Here is a 21,543-nt window from a genome sequence, read left to right as displayed (position 1 = left end):
CATGCCGCTTCCTACCATTAGAGGTCACCTCGCTCTCCCTCTGTGTTTCCCCGCATTTTCAGCAACCTATTTTATCTCGAATTTCAAAACGTGGGCAATGGCAAACCACCTCTGAAAGTCTCTTGCCTTGAAAACCCTACGGGGTCGCCATAAGTCAGAAGTGACTTGACAGCAAAACAAAAAAAGGGATCCCAGCCTTGGTGCAAGGAAACAGAAGGTTTGATATTGGGCAGTTATTTGTTAGATCCCTCTCATCTGGTGATTTTTTTTTTCAAGAGAGATGTCACCACCATCTCCTTGAGGGAGGGAGGGAAAGAACCCTGAGATAAAGATAAATTAACAGGATCTCTCAAGGGTCCTCTTACCACATCCCTACAAGTTTTCACCAACCAGGAGAGGCAGGGATTCAGGTAATAGGTGATAGGCTGAACAGTTGCCAGGACCCTGTCAACATCTGCTAGAGAGAGTGAGCCAAAGGACTCCAAAAAAGGACCTAATAAAGCAGGCAGAGCCTCTGTTCTGCTGCTAGATCCAAACCTGACTGCTAAGTCCTAATGGAACAAAGAGACTTGTTCTGCAAAGGAAGTTGTGGATGAATCACAGCGAATGGCCAGATTATTATCAATTTTAGAGACCATGGAAGGAGTGGTCGGTTGCCCATTTAGTCTAAACAGTTGAGATGGTCACAAACTAGCAGCTGTGGTGGAGACGGAGAAATAGCACTATTTCAGTACCTTCACCACCCCCTCATAGAACTTCAATTGGGCTCTATAAAGTGTTCTTGTAGCCTTGTTATGAGTTTGCCACCAACATCATTATAGCCATATACATGACAGCTATCAGCACCTACATGAGTGCTACAACAGGAAAAACACTTTATTTGCAGGGGTCTTTGAAATTGTGAAAATGACATGCATGGAAACATTAAAAACCACCTCCCCCTTGTGAGACAGTCGGTATGGTCTGGGGGAGGGGGAGAATGGAGAAAAAAAATTATTTTATCCAAAGCCTTTTTTCTAATTTTTTTTTTAAAGGAAAATATGAGAAAGTTTAGGGAGCAATAAAATGTCACCCCCTCTCTCTCCCCCCTCTCGTTTGTTCTTTGCAATAAGCATTAAAAAAAAATGCTTTACTCGTTCAAGATGTATACCATTAAGATTTTCCAATGGAAAAAACTGTGAAAATTGGGGGCGTACTAAAAAATCTCCTATGAAATACTTTCCCATTTTTGAAATGAATGAAATGTGCTAAATCAGCATAGGTACAACAGTTTGCATCTCTTTGTCTCTTTAATGTTTAGTATGTTTGCTACTTTGGAAGAAAACTGAGGCAGTTATACTTTTAAATTCCATAAACATGCCAATGAATACAATATTAAATGCTAAGTTATAGATGATATAGTTTACATTGTTAAAGCAGCTAAATATGTAGAGGTTTGATAGGTAAGTATTGCATACATTCTCATTTCCCCCCAAATTGCCATTTTTTCCCCAAATAATGGGGGTTAGAAGAAAAAGCCCCCCCTCCTCGTGGCTTCAAAATTTCCAGAAATTTTACACCACTAGCTAAGATCAGAACTGGATCCCACAGAGCTAATATATGAAGGAGAAAAAAACAGCTTTGAACTCCAATGATAGAACATCTTCTTTGTCTGATTTTGGCCCAGACTTCCACTGAGCTCTAAACTCCCAGCTTTTCCATCCCATTTGGATAGCTTATGAAATGCTGTAGCACCAGTTGCTTAACCAAAATGTTACAGGCACTAAATGGGTGTAATGGAGCCCTCCTTTAGAATTTTGCCAAGGCAGAGGTCGGCATACTCAGCCAAAAAGAAGCCTTTATTTAACATACACAAGAATATGAAGACTGGATTAGAAAAGGTCAACATGTCATAGTGCTAACTAAGGAATTTGTCCTAAGCTGGTAGAAACGGTCAAGGAGCATGTCTCGCAAAGCACTATGTAATATTCAATGATTTTATCAGCTCATCTAGCTGGGGCGGGGATGGGGAGTCATAGTGGAAATATCTAGTTAGATGCAGCAGAGAAAATTAACAGAGCATGTTCAAGACCACCACGACACAGAGGAAGCTGTGGAATGAAAGAATAATCACAAGCTTTAAATGTAATGTTCTTCCTTTTTCCAGCTGTACTAGATAAAGAGCAATATATGTAATTAATCCTTTTCATGGTTGCAAAGATGTAATGTAAATTGGCATATATTTTGTTAATTTGAATCTTTGAGCTAATTAGGAAATAATAGTATTACAATTCAACACTCTGCCTGACTGGTTTGCAAGCATTTTTCTTCCTGCCATTTACTTTCCCTCTTGTCTTAAATGACAAAAGAAGAATCAGTCAAGCTCGGGCGGATCGGGGGGGGGGGGGACTCCTGGCAGAAACCAAATGATCCCATTTATATCTAGGAAACAGTGACGCTCCACTAGTCAAACTGACAGCTCTTGTTAGGAAACTATGGCACAGTAACATCGTCCACGTGATCCAAATGATTGTTAAGGCTTAAATAATTTCACTTTAAAATGAGTTCAGTGAACACCCAAACTGATGAGCTGACAAAGTTCCTTTTTGGTCTGAAGATTTTTATTTAGACACAGAGCAAAAGAAGGCAATAATCACACTTACCTCTTGTGTATAAAGCCCTATTCAGCAGTAGCACAATTTGTTCACCAGATCAGACCTGGAGAATGATTGTTTAAACTGTGCTGCCATTCAACCATTTCCCTCTCTGCAACAACTCTTTACCAAAGCATTATTTGTTACTAAACGCAATGAGGTGCTAAATGCAATTGTTACTAAATGCAATGAGAGCCCTGTGGCGCAGAGTGGTCAGCTGCAGTCCAAGCTGTGCTCATGACCTTAGTTCGATCCCGATGGAAGTTGGTTTCAGGTAGCCGGTTCAAGGTTGACTCAGCCTTCCATCCTTCCGAGGTCGGTAAAATTAGTACCCAGCTTGCTGGGGGTAAAGGGAAGATGACTGGGGAAGGCTCTGGCAAACCACCCCATAAACAAAATCTACCTTGGAAACATCAGGATGTGACGTCACCCCATGGGTCAGGAATGACCTGGTGCTTGCACAGGGGACCTTTACCTTTTACCTTTTAAATGCAATGAGGTGTTTTGGCCACAACTTATTTATTCAAATCTTTTAACAGCTGCAATCATTGGCTCCACATCTGTGCAGGATCCAAAACATCTGCCGACCTCAATGCAGACTGATGTTGTTCCTACTCCAGCGGTCCCGTTGGAGTAGCTGGGGATAGCAGTGATGGGAAATACCTGGGTGTGAACCACTTGGTAAATCCCACTGCCACCTAGGGAGAGGCCACTCCAACTGCCCCTGAACTGTCTTGCCTTACCACCGTGCCTCTCCAGGGATTATTGGGATCCCCCCAATGCAGAGGAAAGGGGCTCGCAGACCGCTTTCCTCCTGAAATGGATCCCGCCCAATGCTCAACCACATAAGTTGTGACAATGATTAAATATATATATATATATTAACAATAATCCAAAATTAGGCAGGGAGGACAGGATGAGAGCCTGTTTTCCAGTAGATGTGCAGTGTTGGTGCATTGGCGTTTTTCTGGTCATCTGGACATGGGAGAGGCTACTTGCTTGGTCATAAACTCTATGCTGTAGCCATGGGAAATCATGTCCCTTATGCAGATGTCTATGGCAGGATGATCCCATGGTTGATGGAATTTCTGGAGTGAGTCTCCAGTGGGGTGGGGAGGCTGGCATCAATCGCAATACTGCTATTGTCCTTTGGGAACCCCTTCTTCTTATCTTTCCCTGCCCTATTTGGATGGTGGACTCTATGGCATTTTGCCCCACTGAGGTCTCTCCCCTCCTCAAACCCTGCCCTTCCCAGGCTTTACCCCTAAAATCTCCAGGAATTACCCAACCTGGAGATGGTAACCCTACTGAAGGATGTGGTTCAATAATTTCCTCTTCTGAAATTCCCCATCCCCTTTTTCTGAAGGGGCTTCAGATACCTCAGCTATTATGCTTTGTGGATCCATCCCCTGATGTTTTTCAGGTTGCCTAAAGTCCCCCCTCCAAGTGATGCAGCTCTAGGGGCTGAGTTCCCACCAAAATTTCCCACCTGAATCTCTGTGGAGGCTGGCTTAGAAGAATGAGCTGGTGACCTAGATCTTAGTCTCTTGTGTCTTGAGACAGCTGTTTTGCTGCCACATAAATATTTCTTCTTGTTGCAGCCCCTGGTTATTTGGGGGGGGGGACTTGAGATACTGAGCAGCCCCCTGGGTGGTCTGCAGTGAAAGCTGTGCACCTACGACTCCAGTGGGTGTAGGGCTGGATTGGTTTGGGGTGCTGAGCATGCACTGCAAGACTCTGCAGAGTAGGAAGCATTTCCTTCAAAATATTATTCCTCTTCTTTTTCCTTAGTGCTATGTCAACAGACAGCCTCTGTGCTTACTCCTCCATGTCTCCAGCCCATGTTCCCTACCCGAGACTCCAAGGGGCCATCTCGCCTGCTCTGTGCTCTATTTCCCCATCCCTTGTTTCCTATCCTGGACTCTGAGGGCCCATCTTGGAGTTGACTTGGGTAAGGGGCTCGAGTCTTGTTCCTCAGCAAAGGAGAGATAGCCATGTGAGGCATCTTGCTTTCTAGCCATTGCCTTGGCCAGAGGTGGAGGTAATGAGAGATTTCTTTTTTAATGGCTTGAGAGGAGAGCTGAAGGATTAGAAGAACAAAATATAAAGGAGAATGAGCAGGTACAAGAAGCAAAAAGAAGGCTGAAGGCAAAGTCAAGTGTAGAGAGCTCCTGAACAAGCCTCCACTTCTATTCTAGTCAGGAAACAAAATGAAGAGTGGGTGACCCCCACCAATGGAAACAGGAAATTAGTATTTAAATCCTGCCTGCTTGACAAATTGGTGGGAATCACCCATGTTAAGAGGCCCTTTCATTATGGTGCTAAGTGACCGATACTGGGCCCCAAGACTTGCCCACATGAAATCTCTCACCAACAATCCAACCATTCAAGAACAGACATAATTGGTTTTTGCTGACTTCAATGTGTGTGTGTGTGTGTGTGTGTGTGTGTGTAAGCACAGCTTTCCACTTCCTGGAACAAACTATCATATAATGAACTTTTTCAAAATTATATTGGGCTCAACATAGGTTCCTGCTATAACATTTTCTACATGTTTATAGATCTTTGTTTAAGACAGAGGTTTCTCATTTAACTAGAAACAAAACAAACCAATAAATGGGTTTGGCTAGCATTAAAGATATTAGATCCTTCCCTTGCCCCTTTATTTTATGCCATAGGAATTTCAGGTTAAGAAGCAATTTATTGTTACGGCCATTGGCCAGCATAAAATAACAAAGCAATACAGGTACCTATATAACATTAATTAAAAACAGAAGGGAAAAGGAAAAATGAGAAGTAAAATAACATGGCCTAAAATAAACTGATTAAATACATTATCAGCATAATAAAGTACCAAATAAACATTGCACATTATACATTGTACATTACTTCACCCGTCACTCATCATCTGATGAATCCCTTATAATATAACCCTTTTTATTTTGAACATTCCTTTTAGTAATGGCCTTCCATCAAAATTTAGCTACATCGTAGGAAATAGTGGGGGTTTTACCTTCAAGCAAAAAATGGATAATTGAGCTTCTTCAATTAAAGATTGATATGAATGACCAAATCGTTGTAACCAAGGATCAATTGTAGATCTTCTAAATCCCGCATAAAATTCACAGTATAATAGAATAGGAATTTCAGGTTGTTTGGGAGACAAATGCCTACAAAAGTTATTTTTGCTTTACTTGTAGAATGAAGACATTCTTCTATATAAACTCTCTCCAAAAATTCCACTTCTGTTGACGCTCAGTAGATTCACCAATGACATAGCCACTCCTTTCTTTCCTGGAATTGAAGTGATAACCTGTAGGCCAAAAGATTTCCCACCCCAATACAAATCCTCTAAGCCAGAACACAGTCATTCTCTGAAGACTCTCTTTTTGAAAGCTTTTGTTTTTATAAGTCAAAAAGCTTTATACTCTGTATCTCAGCAACAGAACAGTATCATTAAAGAGCCTTTTCAATGGCTGTGAAATGAATGAAAAAATCAGTTGGTTGCTATTTTTTATTAGCTTTTTATTGCTGTTATACAATGAAACACTATTAAACTTCTTGCCATGAATGAATGGGAACAGGATCTTTTGTTTTGAGGAGAAAAAAGCAGAATTTCTTGAGACACATACAAGAGTGAGTCACCCATTTAATTATGCGGCAAGGGAATACAAATTACTTTATTCCAGCATAGCATAAGCTAAAAGTATCTAAATGGCCTGGAGGACATAAAAATATTCAGGTAATCAGAAGCTTGGATATGTGGCAATTCTCTAGAGTTGTTGATAGCACGAAGATAATCAGACTATATTCACACAACCATTATTTCAGCCACGAGATTTTTTCTTCTTGTCCAATTGCTGGTGCAGAGGTACTGAATGCATTTTAAATGCATTTCCCTCAAAAAAAAAATGGTTCCTCGTGGATTTATTTCACAAGATCATTGCTGAAAATAAACTTTCATTTCAAAAGGTAATTATGCAAATTCACCTTTAGGATATGTCACTCAACTTTGCTTCAGCACTGATGGAATATAGTATACAAGTTTAGGAAAGGGAGTGATGATAAATAGATGGAGAAGAAACAGAGCACAAAGGGAAGAGTTTGCACAAAACACTTAATGTTCAAGGGACAATAGAGTCTCAATTTTTAGTGCACAAAAAAGAAAGGAGATCTTTTGTGTTCTTAGAGCCCTTTCAGATGTTTCCTTAGTGGTAAAAGGGATTGCTGAAGCATGGTGCACTGGTAAAGTTGGAAGATTTAGGCTACAAGTTAAAATCCCACAGCACAGTTTTCATGCAAGTGTTCCTCTTACACCCATAAATGGTAGGTTTAGTTCACTAGTTCCTCTCTGTGCACTTATATTCTTCCATTGTTAACAAAATGAACTATGATGGATTCATGCTGCAGTGTTCTCCAGACTGTCAGGAATATGCTCATCTTACATCTCTGGGCATACACAAAAGGACCCTCAGTTATCTGCAACAGGATGTAGAAGATAAAGAACCATGAATAGGTCGATGAGATACCACAGATGACAGAAAAAAGAAAAGGGGATAGAAAACAGGAAATCTCAACTCAGTCACCCAAAGATCAGCCATCTGTCCCACTCTAGTAAGCACATGAGGAAATGGAACACTGGAAGATTTCTAACAAATCGTAGCTTATTCATGATATCTGAAGGCAGCCATGTTACCAAGATAATATGCAGGAAAGAGCTGAAGAAAGCCATTTAGTATGAAGAACAAGGGCATTTATGAATGCTTATAAATAGAAGAGCACATTTCTAAATTAAAACTTTTAGTGCTGTTATTCATGCTTAATGACTAACAAGCAACAATCATTGCAATCAAGTTGCTTATGGGCAGAGGTTTCAGATGCAGGTGATCTTGTGTTGCCATTTTATCAAACTTTTAAAATGATATTAATTCCCCCACCCCTTCAATATGCTTGTTCAAAATGGAGCAGACTGGTCCTATGTATTTAGCATTTGTTGCTCACTGACAAAAGAACATTGATCAGTTTCACACTCCTTTTTCTTCTCAGTTATACAATGGCTGATGGGAAAGATGCCATTTAAGGAGGTGGTCAGGGACTTGCATAAATGAACTGAGTCTGACAGATGGGTTGAGATGGATGAGAGACAATATATCTTTGGAGAGCATTGCTCAGGGTAGTAGTGTACATGAAAATTACGTTGCCCAGTAAGGGTACTATGTGCTCTCCGTCCTCTGTAAAGCTGTGGAGTATCTACCTCTTTCAAACGTAGTCTAACCAACCCTGAAAGCAATGTACCCAGTATCCAAGTTAGCCACCAAGACAAAGTGTTATTACTTCCCATCAAATACACCAAAATTAGTAAGTTTCATCAATGTGTCCCCCTTTTACAAGGCCGACAGAGGCCCAGCAGTGGGGCAGAAGAATTATCCAGCCTCAGCGAGGCCGAAAGCCACCCCCTCCTGTGATGTCAGCTGGCCCAACCCTGTCCCCACCCAGGCTAGAACAAGCCTGACTGGCCAAGAGGGAAGGGGGCCGGGCAGAGACTAATGAGGCCAGGGAGGTAAGTCTGGGGCCTGCCGGCTTTGTGCCAATGCTTGCAGAAGTGAAGAGGATGCTGACAGGGCTTTTTCAGTGATGGCACATCACAGCTGGGATGTCCTCCCCCTTGAGGCTTGCTTGACACTTACCTTATTGTTCCTTTATACACCAGACCAAAATGTTTCTGTTTATTCAAACTTTTAACAAGGAATTCTATCTTTTCAACCTGTATTTATGGTCTGCTTCTGGCCTTAAGGCTGTTTTATGAATATCATTTTAGGTTGTTGAATATTGTTTTATGGCTTGTTTTAGTACTGATAATTTTATTGATTTTTAAATTATTTTATTGTATTGCTTTTACTTTGTGAGCCTCCTCAGGTAGGGCTCTCGAGATACAGCACATACATTTTCCTGGTAAATAAACAGAATAAACTCCAGTGGCTTCAAAAGGAGGATATGCATATGCGATTGAAGTATGCCTATCATGAAATTGTCTTCCAGTTAAGCTGCAACCCATGTATAAAAAGATATTCAGACAGGATGAAGTTACAGCATAACTACAACAGTAGGTAGGAGTTGATGACTGAAGGGCAGATAATATTTTACTAATGTGTAATAACTGAACAATGGAATATTTGCATATTCATATGAATATTTGGATCGCTATTTATACCGTGCATATAAAAGGTGTTTTAAAAATGAAATCCTTTTCAATTCAGCTGCTAAGTATTTGCAGTCTACTCAACAACCATGGGGAAAACCCATTTTATTTCCACCTGGTAGAAATATACGTTTGCGGTCAATTAAGCATTAAAATCTCTCAGTATATAAAAACTGGTCAATTTGACCAAATCATACCCTGTTGCTTCAGAGTGTTCATTAAGACTCAGCATTCATACACTAGTGACATGTTTGCCCAATGTCCTGAGGCAGCACATTGGCTGCATACATAATATGCAATGAAAGTAGAGAAGTTCAAGGTCTCCTTATCTACATGAATATGTTAAAGCATAAGTGTTCAAACAGTACACATCTCTCAGTGACAAAACAGATCCAGAGATAATGTGGAACAAACATTAGAAACTGCTCAGCTATTTAAAAAAACAAAAACAAAATGCAAAGCTAGATCCAAACATCTTAGCTATGAGATAACCTCCTGAAAGATCCCCCTAACTTCCTGAAAGATCCCCCTCACCTCCAAACATAATCTTTTCCATGAAAAGTAGAATTCTGGCATGTATCACTAGTTTTAGAAATGGAAGCATCAAGTCAAACTCATAGTATTGTTTTAATAGTAATTGTTGGCTATATGGAAAGCTCCCCCCTCTTTCTAAAATAACTTAGAGAACTTATAGGGAGGTGATGTCAAGGAAATGCATGACAGCCTATTTCCCTATTATGGCCAACACTTTTTTGTCCATCAGTGCTCACAGTAACAGGAACATGTCACTCAATTGTCAAAGGACTTTAGTTAATTATAATACATCTAACCTATCAGCCACCTGCACACCTCCTGAGCTCTTTTGGCCCCAGAGCTCAGGAATGGGCTGTAAACGTGTCAGGGTCAGAAATATGTACTTGTGGTCAAAGAAAACAAATGATGTATTGCAGCCTCACACATGATGGGAATTCAGCAGGAGTAATAATCCAGCAGCAGTTGGTGTTGGGGAATGTCGCTATTGTGGAGACAATTTCTCTTTCCCTTCCCTTGGTCCTTTTACATTGGAATCTCTCTGCCTGCTACTCACCAAAGCAAAGCCAGAGAATGTGATAGGAAAGACAGACCTTTTACATGCAAGACACTCTTAATACACCATGACGTATAACAGTGAACCATCCAGTTTATTAAAACTTGCAAGAGAAATATAAGGCAAAGAAAGAAGCAAATACTTGACTGAATATATAAGACAGAAAATAACATACCCACACACAAGTTGACATACAGACAAACAGTTACAGAGGCCTCTGGGTCACTTCCAAAGAGAGAGACAGAGATGGCAACCACTTAATGGGTCTGTGGTCTCTCCTTGGAAGGACGACGGGCTGGCAACGTGGATGCTCTTTTATAGGCTAAACCAAGAGAGACAGTCTCTCAAAACGGCCCCTCCTTACAAATTTTCCCGGAGATGAGCTTTCCGCAAATTATGACTACTCTTTTTTGGAAATATCTTGTTCTCAAAACTAGTTACTCAGTTCCAGAGTCTGTGGCACTGTTTGTTCGTCAGCCTGTGTAGATAAACAAATCCCTTCATTCATAAGCAGAAATCTTGCTGCCTGTCTAAATGGCCTTGCTATCTTTGAACATAATTTGAGGCACCTAATGTTCTTTTGTTAATCAACTCCTAAAGGCAATCTCCATTTCCCTCTAGGGTCAAGAGCCTAGTGGAAAAGCTGAGATCAGCTAGCCTCTATTCCCTGAAAGCCATAGTCAGGCTTTCTAGTCTGTAGGTTATAGGTTATAGAAGAAATGTGGTTCGTCTTAAGCCAAACATTAATATGTTTAATATAAAGAATTCTCACCACAGCTATCTATTCCCCAACAAACCCCTTTTCGAACCCTACCCTATTTTATAGTGAGTAAAGTTTTGTTTTTGCTAAGACAAAGGACTTTGTATATTCATTGTGTGTGTGTGCTTTAATTGACTTTCACCAGCCATAATCATACGATTCATAACCTCTGATAAAATAATTTTCCTAACAGTTGGGACTCCTAGCGACTGAGGAGTAAGGCAATCAATCTGGTTACTATACATACTGCAGAAAGAGTAAGGTGTGTGATGGAAGACAATGGAAGGCCCCAACCATGGACCAGGACACCTAGAGCTTCCACCCTACTAATTTCTGGCTTCAGAAAATAGTCTCCAGAAAGTAATGCTGAGAGACTTAGTTTCTAACTCCTTTGGTGTGGGCCTGTGTGGTTTACATATGCATAATATGATTATTTTTTTTGGGGGGGGGGGGGTAACCAACTCATCAATGATTTCTACTACTGCACTTTAATAAATCCACAACTCTGTTTTTTTTTTTAAATTGCTATTTTTCAGCTGTCTTTATTCCACTAACATTACATTTAAGGTATGCATAGTGGACAGGAGCTATTTTCTGAAATAACATATTTGTATTAATATTCAAATAAATGATGAAAACATTATTTCACTTTGATATTTTATGACCTATGCCAGACTAAATGTCCGCAAAAGTTGGCATTTGAAAACCTGTCTCATCCATCTTTTTTCAGAAAATGCTACAGTAAACATCATTATAAAGGACTGTATTAAACTAATCACAAATCTGCAATTTACATGTGCTCTGAATGTCATGTGCAGAATTGGAGGAAACGTTAGACCCCAGTCAGAGGTATAGGCTTTTATTAAAGTTTGTGACTGATTTTTTAAACAATGATTACCAATGAAAAACACTTCCAGTTAGGCGTGTGGAATAGGAGTAGACAATACTTGACAGTATTGATAACTATGATTAATCTCCACCAAGATGTTTCTATTTGGCATACCTTGCATCATGTTGTACCCATGAAGATGCAGGCAGTTCTTACTAATCAGTTGTTTAAAAGGGCAAGTGGTACAAAAAAGCGATCACTTACAACTGAAGTTCAGAATTTGTGGCATAAATGATAATCAATGCATGATGTAGGAATGCTCAAATATACTCCTAATATAGAAAAGAAAATGTTTCATCCAAGACTTTTAAACACAGACAGTCAAACACTCATACACATACACACAGAGTCTGGCCACAGAATAATACTGAACACATGAACAGATGAAGCTGCCTTATACTGAATCAGACCCTTGGTCCATCAAAGTCAGTATTGTCTACTCAGACCAGCAGCGGCTCTCTAGGTCTCAGGCCATGGTCAAATAGTCAGAACCTATAACTGCTATATCCACTATGCTCTCTTGTGGCATGGGATTCACTACAAAATTCAGGGACTCCTTTCCTTTTAATCTTTTTTTTTTACTGCTGATGGAAAAAAATAGTTTTTGCTATGACAGCAAGAAAAGACTCATCTGCCATTTTGTTTGCATTTATGGAACTCAAAATGCTGCTGAGCCTTTAGCCTCAAGCGTCAACTACACACCAAGCATCCATGTGATTTGTTGTATTTTATTAGCAATCTATCCCAGTTGAAGAGCAGTTAGTGTAGTACAGATGCAGATGCAGACACTTAGAGCCATATGGGGCGAGAAGGTTGGAGTGAGATCACAGACATAAACATCACTCTGATGTTGATGATAATGGAACCATTCTAGAACTTGAGAGTTACAGCGAGATGAAAATATACAGATAGAAGAGCCCTTGCAAATGACCAGATGACACTAGGATAGGCTTCACCTTGTGGTAGCTTTATTCCCATTAATTCCAGATACACTCCTGGGCTGTCTGAAACGGTCCAAGCTTAAAACAATGGTCTCAGTACAAAACCAAAAGCGGTAGGTGATCAGTTTTATTTTTACTCGCCTCTTCCAGAAATTGAAGGTGCTATCAAATCTGAAATGTGCATATTATGTAGTAGTTGGCACTGTATTATCATGACCCACACGCTGGTTGGAAAGGATAGTGTCCTTGAGCAGGTGCATACATAAACATTGTAGATGGAAGTGTTCCCCCTCCCACACACTTAAATATCTGCCATGAAAACAATGTCTCTGAACTGCTGTTGGTCCTTTTATGCTCCTTTGGTTTCCATTCTCTAAGAACAAATGTTTTAAGTGGCATGTGGAAAAACAGGAAAACAGGTCATTGCCGAGCTTTTTCCCCCCCTTTGGCAAGCTTGCATTAAAATAGTCCTTATTTTGAAATGTCTTCTGTTTGTGCTTGATGAACAAAAGTCTCTTTTGCTAAGCTTATTCCCAGCAGTCATATCATTCCAGAGTGCTTCTGAAAAACATTATATCTCAGTTGAATTGGCTAACCTAGCCGAGCAAGAAACAACTAACAGCATTCTGGTACTGGTTAGTTCAGCTGCAATGAAAAGCCTTGGATGCCCTGATTGTTCTGAGTTGCACAGACAGAGAGACTGTGTAACAGTAGAAAAAGACAATCTATTGAGGTATCTGGGCTGCTTAAACATTTGTCTGTTACCACATCTATTAGTTAAGAATTTTTCATCATCATCATCATCATCATTTTTTTCATCTAAGGTTATTGCCCATTTTTACACTGAGTGTACCGGATAGACACTGGTATTATTTTATATGTTTCTTTCTCTCCCCCTCACCCCGAAACATCTTGACCTAGGAAAATAAAGTGAGATTTTTAAATCAATTGTCCCATTTTTATTGTCACGGGTGGGATCCAGACTGCTTGCAACTGTTTACTATATCAATCTGTTGCTGTGGTATTTTACCACCTCTTCATGCACTTGAGGCAGATGACAAGACTATTCCATGATAAGTACATCTTAAAATCACACACACCGGCAGCCCATTCCTGAGCGGAAGGGCAGCACTGGTGAATGGCAGCAGTGCGGTTGTGCTGCCTCTAAAGGAGGTTTTGGCCACCCCCACTGAGGCCGAAACCTTCCCCTTCTCCCAAAAACCCGTGCAACCGCTCCATTGGATTGCACGGGGATACGGCACCTAAAAAGATGGCGTATCTTGAGGAAAAGGAAAGGGAGCATTCCCGGGCCAAAAGGGCTTTGGAGGCTGCTGAAAGGTGGCCTTGCCCCTGGCCCTGCACCAGAATGCCCCGGGAATGCCCCACTTCCATCCACCATCCAGATGCTGGCACGAGGCTGTGCTGGTGTCCTTGACTGGTGCTGCTGCGGCAGCGGCAGGAGGATGGCATCTGGGTCCCCCTGCCGGCGTCTGTGCCACCTTGAACGGGATAAGTGGCACTGGCGCCAGCACAGGGGGCCTGAACGGGCTGAGCAGTGCAGCCCGTTCCTGGCCTGCAAAGGACTTTCATCCTTTTGGGTCAGGAATGGGCTGAAAATAAAATAAGATAAAATAAAAGGACATATAACCAGAAGTTCTCATATCCTGAGTTTGGCAAAGTGCCTTCAAAGACTAAAGCATAGTACACTATGAAAAAGCACTGTCAGTGGGGCTTTTGCCCAGCAGGTCTTCTGATTGGCTGTGCAGATGTTTAAAAATTGCTTTGGCAGCTACTGCCACCACAGCACAAAAATCTTCATTGTGTATCTGAAGATAAGTTGTGTGTAATTAATTTCTAAACAATATGTTCACTTAAAAAGGAATTAATCAGAGCTTTTGCCTGAAATGTTGAAGAGATACTATTAGATGCGATGCATAACCTCACTCTCTGACATTTTGTGATTGTCTCTGCCTCCTGTGGCAGCTTTTCCAGTTGATACACGGAGAGACAATCCTTGTGTGTATGTTGTGACTTTTATTTACACTTCATTATACTAAAAAAGTTAAGTGGCTAAACCACTTTAAAGGGAACCATGATCCATTCATTAAACGTTTTAAGGAATTTAGAAACACTATAAATATCTTGCATACCAAGATTATGTATGAAAAGAGAGTGCTTGTGCTAATCAGATTTCACTTACATCGATTTCCATTCAAGCTTCATAAAACGTATAATGAGGAGTTGTGACCTATATTATTGATAATGAGAGGAGTTTGACTGAACAAACAGAGGTACTTAATGAATGATGCTATTGTTCTTCAGAAGATATATTGATTGTGGCCTTTTCTTGTTGTAGACAAGAAGCTAGTTAAAAACCAAGTTTTATATTTTGCAAACTTTTTTTGCTGGGAAAATCTCCCAAATACATTCTGATCTTCATGCTAGCTTTAATATAATAGAGGCAGTAGTAATCCTTAATACATAGGATTGTCAACCTCCAGGTACTAGCTGGAACTCTCCCGCTATTACAACTGATCTCCAGCCGATTGAGATCAGTTCACCTGGAGAAAATGGCTGCTTTGGCAATTGAACTCTATGGCATTGAAGTACTTCCTCTCCCCAAATCCTGCCCTCCTTAGGCTCCACCCCAAAACCTCCCACTGGTGGTGAAGAGGGACCTGGTAGCCTAAAGGAGTCACTCAGTACCAGCGGCAAAAGACCACCGTAAGTGGCCCCAATGCCGGCAGGGAGGCCTGGACACTGGTCTCTGGGCACTGCCGTGGCAGCGCTGCCTTGGAACGCCAGCGGGGCCTTCCACCAGCATCCCACCAGTGTAAAGGCCCATGCCAGCATTCCGGGGGAGAGTTCTGGCATCCCTGGAGGCGTTCCCAGGGCATTCTGTCCTCTTTCGGCCCCGGGATGCTGGCGCCAAGAATGGTGTTGCTGCGCCTCCTTTTTAGCAGGTGAGCATCGCTATTCTCTATGGGGCAAAAAGCCCCATTTAAAATTAAAAAAACCGCAAAAAGGCTTTTAAAATGTTTTTTGGCATGCAGGGAACTGCTTAGGAGGCGCTGCAGCGGCGCCTCCTCCCCGCCATCCTTGCACGTCACCAGCTCAGGAATGGGCTGTTAGTGGATGACACAGTATTTTGAGTTTGCTAAGCCTTATAAGTTAAAAACAAAATAAAACTCTGAATGATCCTTATCTCAGACTTTCTCTTCTAATGCAGGTATTTAGCAGCCCTTTTACTAATAGTGGGAAACCATCTCAGAGCAATATGAAAACATCCATTTTCTGGAAATCAGATTATTCTTTATAGTGTTAAAGTCATGGCAAGATGGTCTTCTATTTACAAATGTAATTTAGCCTCATGAGAAAGTAATCTTGTTAAAATATTGTCAGGTTAATTGAAATTGATTTGTGTTTACTAAACATAGTGGTTGCTAATCAAATATCAGGCTTAGAAGCTTTGGAGGTACATTTGATAGATTCCTGTTAGTTTTACACTGAATGAATCAGTGAGTCAAATCTATGAAGAGATAAATGTGCTATAGCTTCTTCAGGGCTTGGCAGTATTTTTTTTAGTCTTTCAAAATGGATAAGACTAATGTGTCAATAGTTTGCCGTCTGTGAAATGTTATGCTCTATGATAGATGAGATAGTCATGAACTCTGGATTACTTCTGCATGCATTATTTGTCAATAGCTCACAGTTACTTTTCCAGTTGCTTAATTGCTTCTCAGATCTGCTGTTCGGTTCTATTGATAACTAGCTTCACATCACAATAAATTAATTCTTATAGCCTGAATGCATTTGATATAAGAGAAATAGCAATTACCATCTAGAATGAGTCCAAATAACACATGTGTGTCTTGGGTATGAGATTTGCCTTGTTGTCTGTGTAGTTAGCTAAATAATTCCTTTCTTCTCCTATCAACAACATTGTTGCATTCCTATTCTGTTTTAGTGTGTGTATATATGTATGTTTTATTCTGCTGGTCCATGACCATAATAAATTATTGATTGAGTGACCGATTGATTGATTGGGTGTACATATACTTCTACTACTGTGATGTATAGGATACAGAGCTGTGATTTTGGATGAGTGCCAATGGATTCAAGCCCTTCTGAGTTTTGTGTGTGCCCTTAGGCAATTTACTATCTTTCAGCATAACTTGTTTTATAGTGTTGTGAGCAGAAGATTGTATAACCTCACATTCATTCTCCTTAGAGGAAGAATGGTATACAAATGAAATAAACGAATGCAAGGCATACATTTTTCATTATTAAATACCATCATTCCATTTGGAGGGAAACCCTTGTGGAAAAACCTTGTATTAACTCTCAAACCATTGCAGCTGTTCCTGCTATCATTTCCCCCTCCCTTTCCATGGTCCATTATTTCTCAAATCATTTCCTCTCATCCCCCCCATAACTGTTCCTGTTTTGTGGAACAGTTAGCCAGAGCCAACCCGGAAGGTGCCAATTAGGGTTGTGCATATTGATAAACCCGAACTGAAAACAAACCTGAAATTAGCCATTTGGGTAATATTCGGGTTTCAGGTTTACTGAATGCCAAAACCTGGTGATCTCCTCAAAGCCAAATAGGCAATTCCCAAAAAAGCTGAATAAATTTTTGGCTTTTTTGGGTTCGGCTATTCACCTTTGCTCAGAGGCATGGCTCTGTGCTTTCTCCCATTTTTCTATCTGTTTTTTACTGGTTTTGTTAAGGCCCTTTTGAGGTGGGGGGTTGTATAATCTGAGCCAACTTGGTCAACCATCCAACCACACAACCATCCATCACCGTTCAGTGGGTTAAGTTGGATGAAGCATAAGAGTTGTTTAAAAGATGGGGGTCACCAGTCCCGTCTGGAGGGATATACCCTTCGACTAAAAAGAACCAGCTTCAACAGCTGCTCACACCACCAGGCTTCTGAAGGAAGCCTCACCCATTAGGATGAGCAATCTCCTTCAGACAGTCCCCATGGTCAAGTCCCCATGGCTGGCTCTGATATAAATCCCCCCCAAAAAACCTGTTCTGAAACTGAAGGTCACCCCGAGTAGAGGCTTCATTTCTCTGCACCGTGACCATCTCTTGAAATCAGATTTTTGATGACCATAATAAAGGTCTGCTCACAGGATGTCATTTGTCACCAAAAGAAATGTTTTCTGTGCCTTATTTTTATTTATTTTTTAAAAATCTCGCATTTAAGCTTTTCTTCAGTTTGGAAGCTAATTTGCATGGACATCATGCTATGCACCCCAGATGTGAAGGCAACCCCCAGACTTTAAGGCAGCAGCCTGCCAATCGGCTCTTTCCACCAGTTCTCGGCAACACTGAACTTCTGAACCTGAAAACATATGGACAGCTCTGCTTGCAGCCTGGAGGATGGGGATGACCCCTTTGCGGACCCATAAAATTGCCTCCCTTGTCCCAAAGTTCACCAACCTTTGGTGACCATCTAAGGAGCATCACTTGCACCCATGCTGCAGATTTGGGGACTCTACCTCCAAAAATGCCCCCCAGGAGCTTAAAAAAAATCCCCATAGAGTATGATGGACCTGATTTTTTTTTGGTTAACCCGATAATAAGCCAAATACCAATATTTACCGATATGGGTATTTGGCTTATTCCAGGTTTACCCAAAAAAATCAGGCCCAATAAACCCGAACCTGAAATTTACCAAAAAAATTTGCACATCCCCAGTGCCAATACTGAAATCCTTCCGTAAAATCTTGCAAGACTAATCTGTTTTGATGTACTTTCCCCTGAAGGGTGTGTGTCCTAAATTAGGACTTTTTTTTATCAGATGGGCAACACTGGGTATTGGTCTGTGCTATTTGGAACCCAACTGGTGTTCTCTTTTTGCATTATCCTTTTCACTTGCATTTGCTGGTCTTGTGGCCATGTTTTGGGTTGAACAGGAAAGGCTGGCTATAAATATTTTAGTTAAATAATAAAATCATATCACTGGGTGGTTTGTTTAACATTTTAAGCAAGCATTAATATTTCTCATTTTTCAGTAACTTTAGTAAACACCACAAAGGCTCTTGTGGCACCAAGAAGACTAACAAATTTATTGAGCCCCGAACTCAGCTTGGGTATCAGAGTGTGGGTTATAAAAGAAAAAAAAAAGCATATGTACTAGCCAGAAGACTTGGTTATTTTGACTTTAGCAGATTGAATTGGCTATTCCTCTGGAATTTAGTATGCACATGTCAAGAATGAAAACCTCTAATTTTTCAGGCTATTTCTTATGGCTTTTCTGTGAAGCATGCACAATTGTAAAGACACATTTTATTTCCTTTCCACAGAAAACTCTTCTTTACAGACTATGGGAATGCAGCTAAAGTTGAGAGATGTGACATGGATGGGATGAACAGAACGAGGATTGTGGTGTCTAAAATTGAGCAGCCGACTGCCCTGGCACTAGACCTGGTCAGTAAATACGTTTACTGGGTCGATATCTATCTGGACTTGGTAGGAGTGTGTGACTATCAAGGGCTCAACAGACATACAATAGCGGAAGGCCGACAGGTAAATGTTTGGTTTATTTGGAACATTTCTTTGAATCTCCATGTGCATGTGAATATTCGTGACCATAATCATTCTTAGTGACAGAGAACCTGCTCACTGCTTGACTTTGCAGGAAGTCTATTCTATAAATTGCACCAAACAAGAGAACTGTTTTGCAGCATGACAAGTGAAAGGGCATATGATACAGTCCAGATGTGTGAACAAACAGTTGGCCTTTTTCTTCTAGACCCCATGCAGCTTTTCTGTTCAGGGTAATTTAAAATAATCTAATGGTGTGAACTAATTTCCAAAGCGAGCATACACTGAAGCTTATGAGCTGTGCTCTCCTGCAAATTCATATTTCTGACAGGCCCTTTAATGCTAGCATACAAACAAGCACTAGGAAAGTGTTTGTTTTTACAGTAAGGGAAATTCTTATTTGCTTGATCACATTTGAAACTGTGGCAGGAAGCAGCAGTGTTCAATCAGCCTGCTCTGACTTCTAACTGTAGCAGCCTACAATGAGATTGGTGTGTGTGTCTGAATTAAATATGCTTTTGAGCTTTTTTGATGGCATTCAGAGTCAAATCACAATGACTTCGACATTGGCTGACCGAAGATCAGGACTGGCATTGGCTTAAATAAAACTAATGGAAGGTACAGTTTGAAATCTTAGTTTCCTGTTCACAGTATGAGTCCAGAAAAATTGTTTTTGGAGTATTATCTTAGGTTCAATTCCAGAGAGAATCAGCAGTAGGTACTAGCTATTAATCAAAGAACTCTATTTTGGTGTATGCCAAGAATGTATACACACTCACCAGGGTTTTGCCTTTTTTCCCTTTCTTCTTGAGCATGGTGTAGTGGTTAAGAGTGGAGGTTTGGAGCGGTGGAGTCTGATCTGGAGAACTGGGTTTGATTTCCCACTCCTCCACATGAGCGTCCGAGGCTAACCTGGGGAATTGGATTTGTTTCCCCACTCCTACACACGAAGCCAGCTGGGTGACCTTGGACAAGTCACAGTTCTTTTAGAGCTCTCTCAGCCCCACCTACCTCACAGGGTGTCTGTTGTGGGGAGAGGAAGGGAAGGTGATTGTAAGCCGGTCTGAGTCTCCCTTAAGTGGTAGAGAAAGTTGGCATATAAAAACCAACTCTTCTTCTTCTTCTCTGGTCTTTGTGGCAGAGGCCACTTCTCAGGTTCTGTGCAAAGATCTGGGGTGTTTCTTTTTGAGATGCTTGGATTGAGGTGAGGAATTATAACTTCCCCTACATATAAGAACCTACAACATAGCCCTCCAGATTAATTACAGAGGGACTCCCCCACACAGCCTTACATAAAATAGGAGTGCAAATAAACAGTCATTCTGTACCTTTTTCATGCCATGAGAGTGAAGATTCAGGTACAGAAATGACAATTTCATCTGAAACAAATACAGTATCACAATACTGTGTATATATTTAATATGTTGAAGTCATCATTAAAGCTGAACAGGTTATATACATCTATTTTTTCAGGATGCACTTTTTAAAATATATTTTTTAAAAGATGCGAGATCTTTTGGGGTAGGCCAATGGAGAAGTACTAATGGAGAAGAAATCTATTCCTTCTTCTTATACTTAAAAAGCAAGGTCTTTTGAGCATACTTATACTTAAAAAGCAAGGTCTTTTGAGCATGACTGTTTCATTCGCTGTCACCCCTCTGACGACTTCGAGCCTTTGTGTGGATTATGCATGCAACTTCCAACCATCACAGGTCACCTCACTCTCCCCCTGCATTTCCCCGCTTTTGCCTGCATTTTCAGAGACCTGTTTTATCTCAAATTTCAAAACGTGGGCAAAACGCGGGGAAAGGCAGGGGGAGAACGAGGCGACCTTTGACGGTTGGAAATGGCATGCATAATCAACACAAAGACCTGAGGTCGTCGGAGGGGTGATGGTGAGTGAAACAGCTATGCATAAAAGACCCAAATCTATATTAATTATATCATTATAATGATATAATTAAATTACATAGTAAAGAAGTCCTTGTGTGATTGTTTCAACTACACACACTTGGCTAGTTTTAATATTTTTGAAGTGGTCACTCATTTGAAATGTCCTTGTATGTAGAAAACTGGCAGATTAATGAAAGGTCTCTCCTTAGACCTTTCCCCTTGATGTGCTACGTTTCTACATGTAGGGCTTTTGCGGAGGGGGAGACTATTCAATCATGTATTCCTAATAGCAGAATTATAAGTCTCCAAAGGACAAGACTGCCATAGAAATCTGCTTAATCCGTGGTTGGGTACTGACTTTGGTACCTCTGGATTGTGCAGATCTCACTGCAGGTCTCAGGTGACAGTGACCCATTTCTTATTAGGCCATAGTATCAGAAGCCTGAATCACTTTTCTGCATTGCCTTCTTTTAATAAACTTCTGGTATAGGCCCGTGTAGTTTTCCTCCAACAATTTAATATCGGTCACTGTTGGAGAGCTTACTCTGCATGTGTTTCATTGGTTCTACTTCCCCAAAGCTGTCT

At 40.8% G+C, this 21,543-nt stretch overlaps 1 protein-coding gene across 1 annotated transcript in view; it reads left to right on the top strand.

Annotated features, from left to right (window-relative positions):
* LRP1B (LDL receptor related protein 1B) overlaps window positions 1-21,543 on the top strand; it is a 566,614-nt gene that overhangs the window by 200,964 nt on the left and 344,107 nt on the right. Inside the window, exon 7 of the mRNA XM_056861170.1 lies at window positions 18,825-19,047. Coding sequence (XP_056717148.1) covers window positions 18,825-19,047 — 223 coding nt within the window. The remainder of the gene's footprint in view (window positions 1-18,824; window positions 19,048-21,543) is intronic.

Source organism: Euleptes europaea, chromosome 15 (genome assembly GCF_029931775.1).
Source record: "Euleptes europaea isolate rEulEur1 chromosome 15, rEulEur1.hap1, whole genome shotgun sequence".
Classification (NCBI taxonomy): domain Eukaryota; kingdom Metazoa; phylum Chordata; class Lepidosauria; order Squamata; family Sphaerodactylidae; genus Euleptes; species Euleptes europaea.
Note: the sequence above shows the minus strand (reverse complement) of the source record. Positions and strands in the feature narration are given on the sequence as shown.